We start from the raw sequence: 14,574 nt of genomic DNA on the forward strand, positions 1-14,574 counted from the left end.
CTTTTTTAAAATCATTCAAGTTTTGTTCCACATTGTACTGGAAATACTAGCTAGAGAAATTAGGCAAGAGAAAAAATCAAGGGCACCTAAATTGAAGGGAGGCCACGTTGTCACTTTTGGCTAATGGATGATCTTACATATAGAAATCTCCCCAAAGACTCTACCAAAATGCTGAGAGAACTAACACAATCAGCAAAGTTTCAGGCTGCAAAGTCAACATACAATAACCAGTAGAAAGCCAATCCCATGTTCAACCGCTACACTAAGACAAAAGCAAAATAACTGGGAATACATGGGACCGAAGAGGTAAAAGATCTCTACAATTGAAACTACACCTCATCAATGAAAGAAATTAAAGAGTATTTTAGATATGGGGTTAGCACGTAATACTTGGAGTTTTATGGCTAGTTCAATATTTCAACACACATACACTCCGCATCAATTGATCCTACCAGACAATTAGCCTTCCCAGAGATCTTATTTCTTTTCAGCTTTGCCGTCCTGTAGTTCAGCCTCAAAGATTCCTTTCATGCAGAGCAGGCCTAGTGGTGAGGAATGTCCATGTCCCTCCAAACTTCATGTTCAATCTTCAAGGTCAATGCTACAGTATAGAGGTGGGGAATGCAGGACTAGGGCTCCACTCTCTTTCACAGGATGAGTGGGTTCATTTTTTCTAAAATAAAAAGAGTTAGATACTTATTTGAAAGTCAGAGATACAGCAAGAGAGGGGGAACAGGGCAGAGGGCAGAGGGCAGAGGGATATCTTCCAATTGCTGGTTCACTCCCCAAAGAGCCACAATTACCATGGCAGGGTCAGGTCTGTCCTGAACTCCATTCAGATCCTCCACATGGGTGGCAGAGGCCCAAATACTTGGGCCATCTACTGCTGCTTTCCCAGGCACAATAGCAGGAAGCTGGATTGGGAGTGGAGCACCCAGGCCTCCAATCAGTGCCCACATGTGATGCTGCTGTAGCAGGGTTTAACCTGCTGGAATCCAGTGTAGGCCCCAGAATACCTGACTGTCTAAAAGTGCTTGAAGGGGTGAGGTTGTGATTAAACAATCTGAGGACACCCCAGGAAGCCATGCTCTTTCCTTAAAATTTACGGGTGAGTGTTGAAATAAGATGTGGTACTTTTTTAAGGGCTACAATGCAATTTTTCTACACATGTACTTAGCTTCAATCAACCACAGCAAACCACCAGCCTTTCCATTTTACCATTTCTCTCTGAAGAGGGCACACAGCAGCAGCAGAGACAGAGTGCTTTTTAGACATCAAGTCTGCTGGAGCCCTGATTTTAGTCATCCAGCCTCCAGAACAAACACTGAGGAATACATTTCTGTTCTCTTTCAATGACTCAGTTCAAGGAATTTTCTAAGAGTAGCTCAGGGCCGGCGTTGCGGCTCAATAGGCTAATCCTCCACCTTGCGGCGCCGGCACACCGGGTTCTAGTCCCGGTCGGGGCGCCAGATTCTGTCCCGGTTGCCCCTCTTCCAGGCCAGCTCTCTGCTGTGGCCCAGGAGTGCAGTGGAGGATGGCCCAGTGGAGGATGGCCCAAGTGCTTGGACTCTGCACCCACATGGGAGACCAGGAGAGGCACCTGGCTCCTGGCTTCGGATCAGCGTGGTACACTGGCCACGGTGCTCATTGGAGGGTGAACCGACGGTAAAGGAAGACCTTTCTCTCTGTCTCTTTCACTGTCCACGCTGTCTAAATAAATAAATAAATAAATAAGAGTAGCTCAGAAATCCTGAGACATCTGGAAATGTCTCGATTTCTCCCTGCTATTCTAAGGACAATTTGGAGAAAGCAGCTCTCTCAGCTGACACTTAGATGGCCTTCCATACCTGGACTATGCCCAACCCAGCTACCTTCTGGTTCTCCAGGGTTTCTAACAAGAATTCCGGTGATGGTCTAAGGGGGAAAGGATGATGAGAGATCCCTTCCTCTCAGCTCTGTCCACGTGAATAATGTGCCTGGTGGTGCCACAGGCAACAGAACACTTTGTCAAGGTTATGAGGATGCCAGAGAAGTTGTAACATCATTCTGAGACCTACAATTCAGAGATTCAAAAAACTGGATGTGTATCTTGATTGCAGACAGAAGTCTTTAAAGACCTAACAGTTGTTATCACTCTTTAAACGAGAAAAGAAAAGGCCACTGGAGCATCCCACATGTTTTAATGTCTCAAAATATAAACGTCAATCTATTACCAACCTAAGCCAAAAGCTCATGGGGTCCTTGGTTTTGTTTAACTGGAAGGTTTTTAAGAAAACTCCTGAGGATTAGTTGTGGCTGTGACTGGTCCCTGCCCTCCTCTGACTTCCTAAGGACCAACTGTCATGAAATACAAATTCATGCAAGTCCCTGCTGGACTGCCATTGGTCCATTCTTGCTCTGACTTCATAGGAAGCACTATGAGCACATAATTCCACACGCCTATATAAACGGCTGCCCAGCCCAGGTTTTTGTCCGCTTTACCAGGGAGCTATTTCGGTGACCTGTGTGACTTGGACCCATCTTTGCGTGCGCTTGAGCTGGTTGTTGGTGGTGTGCTGTTTTGTTTGTTTGTTTGTTTCTTGTTCTATTTGGTTTTTTCTTTTCCCCATTTTGTTTTAGTTTGTTGTTTTCCTCCTATTTCTTGTTTGGCCCATTGTGTCTTTTTTTGCACTTTTTTTCTTTTTGGATTCCCCCATCTTTAGCTAGGAAGTGCTGCTAGATCTCTTAGTGTTAGCGTAGCTATTTAGTGTTTGTTGTTTTGGAGTTTTTCTGGTTTTTGTTTTCTGTTTTGGTTAGATAGGGCTTAGTCTTGCCACTGTGTTTGATTAGTGTAGTTAGTATAGCTAGTGTGGCACTGTAGTCAGATCGGCAGGTAGTCCCCTTGTTGTCCATTTATTTTCTTAGTTATTGTAGTTAGGGTAGCTCCTTAGTTAGCGTACATGGACAGGAATAGTAGCCAGAGCAGAGAAGAGAGTGTAGTTAGGGACACCCACCTGGAAGGCCATGAGGCTCTGGATGCCCTCGCCAGCCGTCAGCTTGATCTCCAGTTTCTGGCAGTCCTGGGCAGGGGCAGCTTCGCCAGGGTGCTGCTGGCCCGCCAGCCGTCCAGCCAGCGGCTGGTGGCCGTGAAGCTGTTCAAGGAAGATGAGAGGGACCCTTTCGGCACCAGGCGAGCGATGCAAGAGGCCAGCATCATGCAGCTCCTGAGCCACGAGAACATCATCGAGCTGCTGGAGGTGGGTTGCGTCGGCCACCACCACTGCCTGGTGATGGAGCTGGCGGACAGGGGCGACCTCCACCAGTACGTGATGAGCCGGGGCGGCCTGCCAGAGCCTGAGGCCATGGTTATATTCGATCAGATCCTGGCAGCTGTGGGCCACTGCCATGAGCAGGGCGTGGCCCACAGGGACCTCAAGCTGAAAAACCTACTGCTGGACTCAGACATGAATGTCAGGCTGGTGGACTTTGGGCTGAGCTGCCAGCTGCCCGAGGGCGAGCTGGTGTCCGGCTTCTGCGGGACACCAAAGTACAGCACCCCCGAGGTGTTCCAGCAGGTGCCGTATGACCCATTCGCAGCAGACATGTGGAGCCTGGGGGTCATCCTCTTTGCCATGCTGGCGGGGGCCATGCCCTTCACAGGGAAGGACCGGGAGGAGCTGCGGGACTGCATCCAGAGGGGGAGCTACGAGCTCCCGTGTGCGGCCAGCCCGGCCCTGGAGGAGCTCCTGAGCTCATTGCTCAACCTGGACCCAAGCGACAGGCCCACGGTGGAAGTCGCTCAGGAACATTTGTGGTTCGACCCCTTACGAGAAGGAGCCGAGGGCGAGGAGGTGACCGTGGTGCAGCCCCTGGGGGTTCCCGAGGACCCAGAGGCCCAAGAGTACCTGGCGGGCCTGGGTCTGCTTCCGGACGCTGGAGCCTCGGTGCCATCTGGTCCTGGAGGATCCAGCCGGAGATCCCTGCAGCCGGACTCCCGGAGCCTGGAGCAGGTACAACCCTTTTGGCAGAGCGTGGGTCTGGCCGTGGTCTCCCCACGCAGCTTGACGGTTTTGTGGGCATGAGGGAGGTCCAGAGTGCACCTGTCCTCCTCACCCGTCTTCCTCTCTCTCCTCAGGGACACAGGGAACCCCAGCCTGAGCTGGAGTCCGAGTCCGAGGCGGAGTCGGATTCAGAGTCGGTGCTGGAGCTGGAGCCCTCGCCGGAGCAGGAGTTGGATCCGGAGATGGAGTCAGAGTTGGAACCTGAGCCAGAGCCTGCTGCTGCTGCCCCCGTGCTGGCCATTTCCCTCCCTGGACAGCTGAGGGAGAGGAGCCCTGGTGCCCCCGAGCCCATCCCTATGGTCGTCCCTTCCACCCCCAGCCCCAGGTGCAGACTGCACCTGCTGGGGCCAGAGGTCCCAGCAGCTGAGCCTCAGGAGCCTGGGACCTCAGCATCGGCCTCTGTCCCGAGCAAGGGCCGGCAGGGGCTGGGCAGGAGGATTGGCAGGAGCATCCTCAGATTCCTCCTGTGTGCCTGCTGCCTGCCGGCCCCAGCCCGCAGCCCTGGCCCCCGCAGCCGAAAGGTGGTCCCCCGCTAGCCTACCTCAGAGCACATCAAGAACAGGGGTCGCAAGCTGAGCCTCCTGAAGCTTTTTCACTTGCTTGAGAGTTTTCTGTGCTTCTCATGAATAAAAATCTGAACTGTATGCATGGAATTGGTCCTGTGTGGTGTTTGGGTCCGTGTGTACACCTTGGCATGGACGGATGGAGGTAACAGGCAAGAGGATGTCACATGACAAATACAGTCCCCTCTCATTGCTCTGGCCCTACCACAAAGGCTGACCTCCAAGACCTAGCGAGCAGAATATTGGTTCCAGAGGCTGGTTGGGGGTGGGGGGTTGAAAGGGCAATGTGGGCTGGATACGGGAGTGTGGGAGAGATGGAGGTGAGAGGGTGGCGGGGTGATGGAGGTGAGGGGTGTGTAGAGGGAGGGAGTTGAAGAGAGGGAGGGAATAGAGAAAGGAGTGTTCCTAAACCTCTAACACAGCAGGGAGGTCCTAGTCACTTGGGATGTGCACTGAGGTAGAATTGCATATCCATACCCAATACCCACCTGCATTGCCAATGGAGAACAAGACCCCACCCCCGAGGCCAAGGACTCTGACATCACAGTGCACGGGATTGGCCAAGTGTGGACTCAGGCAGCTGCAGGTGGGAGCTGGGCCAGAATTTCAATTGTGGCCTGGGTTCAGCTCAGAACAGAGGAGGCTATGTAGCTGAGGTTTCCCTGCAAGTGTCAAGACATTGGGTCACCTCGCCAGAGAATGGACTTCCAAAGCTGCCTGTGAACACAGGAGGGAGCTGGAAGTCAGCTGGAGGCTGCCAGCAGAGGACAGGGCCTCTCGTTCACTACCTGGGGAAGCTGTAGATGGGATGGTACTTAGCTAATGATCATTCCTTTCAAATCTGAAGTTAAAATCAGTGCTCCCCCATACACATCACAGAGCTCACTTGCTGTTCTGCCTCCTATCAGGACAGACTCAGAGCTGCACTGTATTCCAGCTTATGTGGCTGGGCTGGCCATTCTTGGAGGCCTCAGGGAAGTTACAGAGAAAAGGGACTCCAAGAAATCTCAAGGTCACCCAAGGGGTGACAAATGGTTCATGGCGATCCTCATGGGATAAGGCTGTGAGCCGTGTGCAGGGCAGACATGCAGGCACTCCGTGTGAGCTCCCTGCATGCATGTGACATGGCTACCATTGTCAGAGGTGCAATGGGAACACGGTTCCTGCTGGCGTGTGTGCACCTGCCCATGTGAGACCACAACGACAAGGTCCCAAGAAGCAAGCCCTGTTGGGAGTCACAGAGGTGGCCTGGGCAATGCCCCCGGTGGGCTTGGTTCTCCTGACCTTGCAATTCTGCGTTCCCTAACTGGTCAGTGCCCATTATCCTGGCCCAAGACGTGTTTCCCTCCTGGAGAAGTCCTGAGAGGCTTTGCCACGTCCCAACTTCAGCTTCCCTGGGCCCTGGGCTCCAGAGTTGAGATCGATGGTAAAGCACAGCAGCTTGTAGGGGCTGGTGTCTGTAGGAAGGGGCCTTTGCCAAGGCCAGTTCCAGGGCCACAAGACTGTGGATTCCCAAGAGAGGCAGCGGGGAAGACTTTCCTCTTCAGTGTACTACAAGGCTCACCAGCCTACCTATCATGGTCCTGGTTCCTCCCCATCCTGGTGAGACTGTCCTTCAACCTGAGGGCAGGGCTGGGGAACCAAGAAGCAGGCAGGGACGGGGTGGCAGGCTTGGTGCCCCCATCTGCTCAACAGTGTGGGTTTTCTTTATTAGCAGAAACACAATTGTGAAATCCCACTGTTGCTGTCCTTCAAATCCATGCCTGGCTCTGTCCCCCTTCAAGGCAGGACTCAGCTTCTCCTCTCAATGGAGACCTGAACTCACCTGGCCCCCTGCCCACCTTCCCTCTGCACACATTGAACACCCATGTTTATCACAGGTACTGGGTCACCTCTGGTCCACTGCACGTGCTCTTTCCTCTCTGGGAAGCCAGCAGGCCGGGGACACCAAGCCTGAAGCTTGGATCTGCATCTGGGTCTCTCATGCTGGGTGTCAGGGAACCAAGGACTTGGCTGTTCACCTGCTTCCTCTCACAGTGCGTGTGAGTAGGAATGTGAAATTGAAAGCAGTGCCAGGACTGGAACCCAGGCACTGGGGTAGTCCATGTGTGCTTCTCAAGCAGGGTCTTGAGACCTGCCCTACTCACCTGCACCTCTCTGGCTTTTATTTAAACTGCAATCACCTACAGGTGCCAATTCGATGCCTGGCTGTTCCATTTCTGACACAGCTCCCTGCTAAGGCCTGGGAAGCAGTGGATAATGGGCCAAGTCCTTGCACCCCTGCAATCACATGGGAGACTGGGAAGAAACTCCTGGTACCTGGCTTCAGACAGGCTCAGCTCCAGCCATTGTGACCATCTGGGGAGTGGACCAGTGAACAAAAAATCTCTCTCTCTCTCTCTCTCTCTCTCTCTCTCTCTCTCCATCTGCCTCTATGTAACTCTGCCTTTCAAAAACAATGTATATGCACCTAATTACAGGGTACCTTGCTATTTAAAAGAAATGATAATGGATCCAAAAGGAGACATTTTCAGCAACGTACAGAACAATCAGACAGAAAATCAGCAATGAAACAACAACAGTTAAATGACATATAGACTAAAAACTACATAATGGATATCTACAAAATTTTTCTTCCCACAGATGTAGAATACACAGTCTCCTCACCAATGCACACAACATTCTCTAGGATAGACCACATGCTAGGCCATTAAAGCAAGTCTCAGCAAATTCAGAAAATTGAAACATACCATGCATCTTTTTGGACCACAATGGAATGAAACTAGAAATCAAGAACCCAAGAATCTGTAAAACGTATGTAAACACATGGAGACTCTACAACATGTTCCTAATGAACAGTGGGTCAATGAAGAAATCAAAAGAGAAATCAAACAATGTCTGGAAATGAATGAAGATGACAATACATCATATCAAAATTTATGAGATTCTGCAAAAGCAGTGTTAAGAGGAAAGTTTATAGTAATTGGTGCCTACATCAAGAAATTGGAAAAGCACCAAATAAAGGAGCTATCAATGCATCTCAAGGGCCTAGAGAAACAAAAACAAACTATTCAACAACTAGTTAAAAGAAAAGAAATAATTAAACTTGGAGAAGAAATGAACAAAATTGAAAGAAAGAAACAAACTAACAAACAAAAAACCAGCAAAATGGAAAGCTGGTTCTTTGAAAAAATAAACAAACTGACACACCCTCTCCCCAACTGACTAAAAAAAAAAAAAAAAAAAAAAAGAGAGAGAGACCCAAATCAATAAATGCTGAAAAGAGATAGAGATGAAAAGGAATGTAACAAATAACACCACAGAAATAAAAACAGTCATCAGAAATTACTACAATGAGCTGGTATGACAACAAACCGGGAAACCTAGAAGAAATGGATAGATCCCTGGACACATAAAGCCTACTTTAACTGAGCCATGAAGACAAGGAAAATCTAAACAGACCAGTAACATGACAGAAATTAAATCAGGAATAAAGACCCTCCCAGCAAAGCCAAGATCAGGACTGGATGGTTTTGCCGCTGAATTCTACCAGACATTTGAAGCAGAACTAACTCCAAATCTTCTAAAACTATTAGAAACAATTGGAAAGCAGTGAATCCTCCCAAACTCCTTCTAAAAGCCAGCATCACATTAAACACTAAACTTGAAGAAGATACAACAGAGGAAGTGAATTACAGACTGATTTCCCAGTTGTCCAGAGGTATTTGCGTACTTAAGGAGATCAATACTGCCAGAAAACTGATATCAAGATAGAAGGGATATACCCTGAGACAGTAGGTTATAAGGAAAAACTAAACGCCAAGTTTATTCCCTCTGGCCTTCTTCACGCAGAGATCACATGCGGCTAAGAGTGAGAGGCAATTTACAACAGCAGGACATGCACACCCGTAATGAGAGGAGGCTGGGGAGGGGGAGCTTTTTATCCACACTCACATAGACAGCTACGTGGGACTCAAAATCAGTAGCTGAATTTTCTCATCAAGTAGATTAGGCAAGACCTTGAATAATTACACAAAAATGTTAAGCCTGTCGCTATTCAAGGACCTATAAATAAAGGTAACGCCCTATTTCCACCTATTTAATATGTACAGAAGATAATGCAGGAAAGTTAACAACAATAAAGGTTTATATTTCATACAATTAACAGTTCCGAAAACAAGACAAAAGTAGAAGATGGACAGGCTGATGACTGATAGTCATTGACACAACACAGAAACTTTGAATGATAAATGATGTCGAACATTTTCCTGACAGTGATGTCCCATGCTGGAGTTGGATTTAAGGGCACGCTGAGTTCAGACATCCCATGTTACATGCATATCCCATATTGCGTGCCTTGTTTACTTCTCACTTGTGATGCAACTTTCTGCTAATGAACACCATTGGGGGCAGTGCGTTACGGTTCTGGAATTGGGGTTCTGAACACAGATGTGGGAGATGAATCTGGGGCTCTTGGCCCTATGCTTTGGCCTGGCCCAGCCCCGATGTTGTAGGCATTTGGGGAGTGAGTCAGCAGAAGAAACTCTCTCTCATTCTCTATCCCTGTCTCTCCTTCCCTTTTTCCTTCTCTCTCTCGCTTCCTCAGTTATTTTTTTTAATTTATTTACTTTAAAGAGTCAAAGAAAGCAGAGGTAGCAGAGGCGGCAGAGGGGGAGAGAAAGAGAAAGAGGGAGGGGATGAGGGAGGCAGGGAGGAGGGAAGGAGGGTGGCAGAGAGAATATCTTTGATCTGTTGTCTACTTACCAAATTGCCACTACATTCAGGGTTGAAACAGGCTAAAGCCAGGATCCAGAAGCTCCATTCAGGTCTGCAATGTTGGTGCAGGGGCCTAAACACTGGTTATCTTATGCTGCGCATACAGGAGAATTAACTGGGAGCTGGATTGAAACTGAAGCATCTGGGACTCGAACTGGTGCCCATTAGGGATGCCAGGGCTGCAGGTGACTGCTAAACCTGCTGTACCATAGTGTGCCAGCCAAGAACTTCTTTTAATTTTCCTTAGGTAATACAACTTCACGCATTTAATATACACAGACTTGGAGGAACAAGATGCTTCTTCCCCTGCCCACTTCCCTCTGGCCCATACACCAACAATTTTTCCTCCTCCCTCTTCATTTTCCATTCTTATTTTGACAGAGATCAATATTCAGTTAATTTTTATTCTCATACGATTAAACCTATGCCACGTAGAGGTTCCACCAAAGAATATGTGGAAGGAAGAAGTAAAGAACAAGAGCGAATAAGAGAAACTCTGTTCTCCAAAAGTTAAGTGGAGGGCTATTCCAAATCATCACATCTCAAAGTGTCAGTTTTGCTCCTATAGATTATAGCTCATGCACTCTATTACTTATCACAGATCAGACAGACCATGTGGTATTTGTCCTTTTATGACTCGCTTATTTCACTAAGTATAATGGTTGTCAGTTGCGTCCATTTGTTGTATATGATAAAATTTCATTATTTTTACTGCTGTGTAGTATTACATAGTGTATACATGCCTCATACGTTCTTTGTCCAGTCTTCAGCTGATGTACAATCGGGTTGATTTCATATCTTAGCTACTGTAAATTGAGCTGTAATGAACATGGGGGTACAGAGAACTCTTTCATATGCTGATTTCATTTCCTCTGGATAAATTCCCTTGACTGGAATGGCTTGTTCATATGGTAGGTCTATATTGCCAGTTTGCAACCCCACTGACAGTGGATGAAATTGCCCTTTTCCCACATCCTCACCAGCATTTGCTGTTTGTTCATTTCTGTATGTGAGCTATTGTGACGGTGATGACGTGAAACTTTGATTTGCATTTCCCTGATCCTAGTGATCCTGAGCATTTTTTCATTTGTCTACTGGGCATTTGAATTTCCTCACTTGAAAAACGTCTATTCAGTTTCTTTGCCCACTTCTTAACTGGATGCTTGGTTTTGTTTTTGTTGAGTTTCTTGAGCTCTTTATATATTCTGGAATTTAATCTCTTGTCATTTGAATAGTGTACAAATATTTGTCCCACTCTGTCAGCTGCCACTTCAGTTTGCTGAGTGTTTTGTGTGCAGTGCAGAAGCTTCTCAGACAGAAGTAATCCTACTTATTAATTTTGGCTTTCACTGCCTGTGCTTCTGGGATCTTCTCCAGGAAGACCAGGTGGCATCACTGCTAAATTGCGCCAGACATTCAAACAACTAAATCCAGTTCTTCTCGAGTTATTCAAAACAATCGAAAGGGGTGGAATCCTCCCAGACTCCTTCTATGAAGCCAACACTGCATGAATTACTAACCTTGAAAAAGATGTAACAGAGAGAGAGAACTACAGAACAATTTCCCTGATGAACATAGACGCAAAAATCCTCAACAAATTACCAGCCGCTTGAATCCAGCAACACATCAGAAACATCATTCTCCTGGACCTAGTTGGATTTATCATTGGCTCTATATTCGCAATCAACCAATGAGATACATCACAGTAAAACAAAACAAAACAAAACAAAACAAAACAAACAAACACAACTGAAGAGGAAAATCACATCGCTATCTCAACAGGGGACCAGAAATCATTTGTTAAAGTACAACAACATTTCACGATGAAGACCTTAACAAATTGGGAATAGGATGAACATGCTTCAACAGAGTCAAGGCAATTTATGACAAACCCATGGCCAGCATCCTATTGAATGGGGAGAAGCTGGGAGCATTCCCACTGAGATCCAGAACTAGACATGGATGCCCACTCTCAGCAGTGCTGTTTACAATAGTTCTGGACATTGTAGCCAGAGCCGTTTGGCAAGGAAAGTAAACCAAAGGATACAATTTGGGAAGGAGGAAGTCAAACTATCCCTCTTGGCAGATGATGGAATTCTAAATATAGAGGACCCAAAGGACTCCGCTAAGAGAATCTTAGAATTCATAGAACAGGTTGGTAAAATGGCTGGATATAAAATCAACACACAAAAATCAATAGCGTGCTATCCAGAGACACTGCCAAAAATCCCGTTCACAGTAGCTACAGGAAAAATCAAATACCTTGGAATGAATTTGACTAAGAATGCTGACTATCTAGAGGAGAAGAAACATAAAAAAATGTAAAAAAAAATAATCGTGTATGTTCAGAAACAGCACTGTGGTGCATTATGTTAATATTAACACTCTTCCTGCACAGCCAGTATCCCATATAGGTGCTGGTTCTAGTCCCAGGTGCTCCACTTCCGATCCAGCCCTCTGCTGTGGCCTGGGGTAGCAGGACAAGATGGCCCAAGAGTTTGGGGCACTGTACCCGTGTGGCAGACATTGAAGAAACTCCTGGTTATTGGATTCGGATCACAGAAGCTCTGGTCATTGTGGCCATCTGGGAAGTGAACCAGCCAACGGAAAACATTCCTCTTTCTCATCCTCTAAGTGTATGCACATCTCTCTCTCAAATACATAAATAAAATCCTAAAAAATTTCTTACATGTTCATGGATTAGAAGATTCAATATCATCCAAATGTCCATACCACCACAGACAATTTACAATTCAACATGTTACCAATCAATATATCAAGGAGATGCATCTCAGATATAGCAGAAAATGATGCTGAAATTCATATGGAAACACAGTATTTTCCCAATACCTAAGGAACCTTATAGAACATAAACAAAGCCAGAGGCATACAACACTGGATTTCAAGACATAGTACAGGGGAGGTATCATCAAGACTGCCTGGTACTGGTACAAAACCATATGGGCAGACAAATGAACTAGAATGGGAATGCCAGAAATCAACCGTCACTTCTACAACCAGGTGGCGGCATCTTTGACCAAGGAGCTAAAATCAATCCCTGGAGCACAGACAGTCTCTTCCACAGTAGTGCTGAGAAGCAAGCCCCCTACCTTACACCTTATACAAAAATCCACTCAAAATGGATTACAGCCCTAAGTCTAATACCCGATACCATCAAACTATTAGAGACCTCTGGGGAAAACCCTTTCAGGCGTTGGCATAGGAAAAGGGTTCTTGGAAAACACCCCAGAGGCACAGGCAACCAAAGCCAAATTTGACAAATGGGATTACATCAAACTGAGTAGCTTCTGCACTGCAAAAAATAGACTCAGCAAAGTGAAGAGGCACTGGCAGGTGGTGAGAAATCATTGCCAGCTGTGCAACTATTTAGGAAGTTCAAGAGTCTCAACAAGAAAACAAACAACCCAGTTAAGAAACGGGAACATTTCTTAAACAGGCATTTTTCAAAAGAAGAAGTCTAAATGGCCAATAGACACATGAAAAAATGCACAGGATCATTACCTACCAGGGAACTGCATATCAAAACAACAATGAGGTTTTACCACACCCCAGTTAGAATGGCTTCATACAGAAATCAACAGCCAAGAAATGCTGGCGAGGATGTGGGGAAAAAGGTACACTAATCCACTCTTGGTGGGAATGTATACTGGTACAGCCACTGTGGAAGACAATAGGAAGATACCTCAGAAAACTGAATATAGAACTTGGGAAGGTCTGTTTTACCCCTACATTTGTAAAAAGTTATTTTTTTTCAAACACCTGCTGCTGACACTCAGAACTTGCAGTGTCAGACTCCCAGGGCCCCATTAGGACCCTTAGGACACAGTGTTGATGAAGTTTCAACTATCTCACAATCTGTGCCCTATTCCAAGCCACCTCCTAATTTGAAGGCCCAGTTTAAGCCCCTGGAGCACAAACTGGCCACCCTGTAAATCTTCTCTGATTCTTGCTCTTCTGAGGCTGGCAAGACACTGCCACACTGGTGGTCTCCATATCTGTGGTGACACACAGAGAGGGATATGCACCCACAGGCCCAGAGATGTTCCATCCACTGGTTCACTGCCCAGAAGCCACAATAGCCAGGCCTAGGCCAGACCAAAGCCAGGAGCCCAAAACCATATCTGGTCTCCTGTGTCAATAGCAGAAACCCAAGTACTTGGGCCACTATCTGCTGCCTCCTACGTCCATTAGCAGGAACCTGGATTGGAAGGAAAGAGAAGCGGGGGCTCCAACGAGGCACTCCTATATGGGACATGAGTTGCCCAACACTATATAATGGTTAAGGGATCCATTCAACAGGAAGATATAACGATTATCAATGTATATGCACCTAATTACAGGGCACCGGTTTATTTTAAAGACTTGTTAATGGACTTAAAGGGAGACTTAGACCCCAATACAATAGTACTGGGGGACTTTAATACCCCATTCTCAAAGACAGATCAACAGGACAGAAGATCAACAAGGAGACAGTAGATTTAAACGACACTATAGCTCAAATGGACCTAACAGATATCTACAGAACTTTTCATCCTACACAGAAAGCATTTACATTCTTCTCAGCAGTACATGGAACCTTCTCTAGGATTGACCACATACTAGGCCACAAAGCAAGTCTCAGCAAATTCAAAAGAATTAGAATCATACCATGCAGCTTCTCAGACCATAAAGGAATGAAGTTGGAAATTAGCAACTCAGGAATCCCTAGAGCACATGCAAACACAGGGAGACTGAATAACATGCTCCTGAATGAGCAATGGGTCATAGAAGAAATTAAAAGAGAAATCAAAAATTGTCTGGAAGTAAATGAGGATAACAGCACATCATACCAAAACCTACGGGATACAGCAAAAGCAGTGTTAAGAGGAAACTTTCTATCAATAGGTGCCTACATCAAGAAATTGGAAAGATACCAAATAGATGAGCTTTCAGTTCATCTCAAGGATCTAGAAAATCAGCAGCAAACCAGACCCAAAGCTAGTAGGAGAAGAGAAATAATTAAAGAATAATTAAATTAGAGAATAATTAAAGAGAAGAAATCAACAGGTTTGAATCCCCCCCCCCCCAAAAAAAAAAGCATTACAAAAAATCAGCCAAACGAGGAACTGGTTTTTTGAAAAAATAAATAAATTGACACCCCACTGGCCCAACTAACTAAAAAAAGAAAAGACCCA

At 46.4% G+C, this 14,574-nt stretch overlaps 1 protein-coding gene across 1 annotated transcript; it reads left to right on the forward strand.

Moving 5' to 3' along the window:
- Positions 1 to 2,939: 2,939 nt before the first annotated feature.
- On the forward strand, positions 2,940 to 4,061 carry LOC133755583 (serine/threonine-protein kinase MARK2-like). The gene has a single exon (XM_062185667.1). The coding sequence runs from the start codon at positions 2,940 to 2,942 to the stop codon at positions 4,059 to 4,061; it is 1,122 nt and encodes a 373-aa protein (XP_062041651.1).
- The last annotated feature ends 10,513 nt before the right edge of the window (positions 4,062 to 14,574 follow it).

Source organism: Lepus europaeus, unplaced genomic scaffold (assembly GCF_033115175.1).
Source record: "Lepus europaeus isolate LE1 unplaced genomic scaffold, mLepTim1.pri SCAFFOLD_576, whole genome shotgun sequence".
NCBI lineage: Eukaryota > Metazoa > Chordata > Mammalia > Lagomorpha > Leporidae > Lepus > Lepus europaeus.

Excerpts from the sequence above, each read along its gene's own strand:
- LOC133755583 (XM_062185667.1), top strand. The coding sequence starts at position 2,940 with ATGGACAGGAATAGTAGCCAGAGCAGAGAAGAGAGTGTAGTTAGGGAC.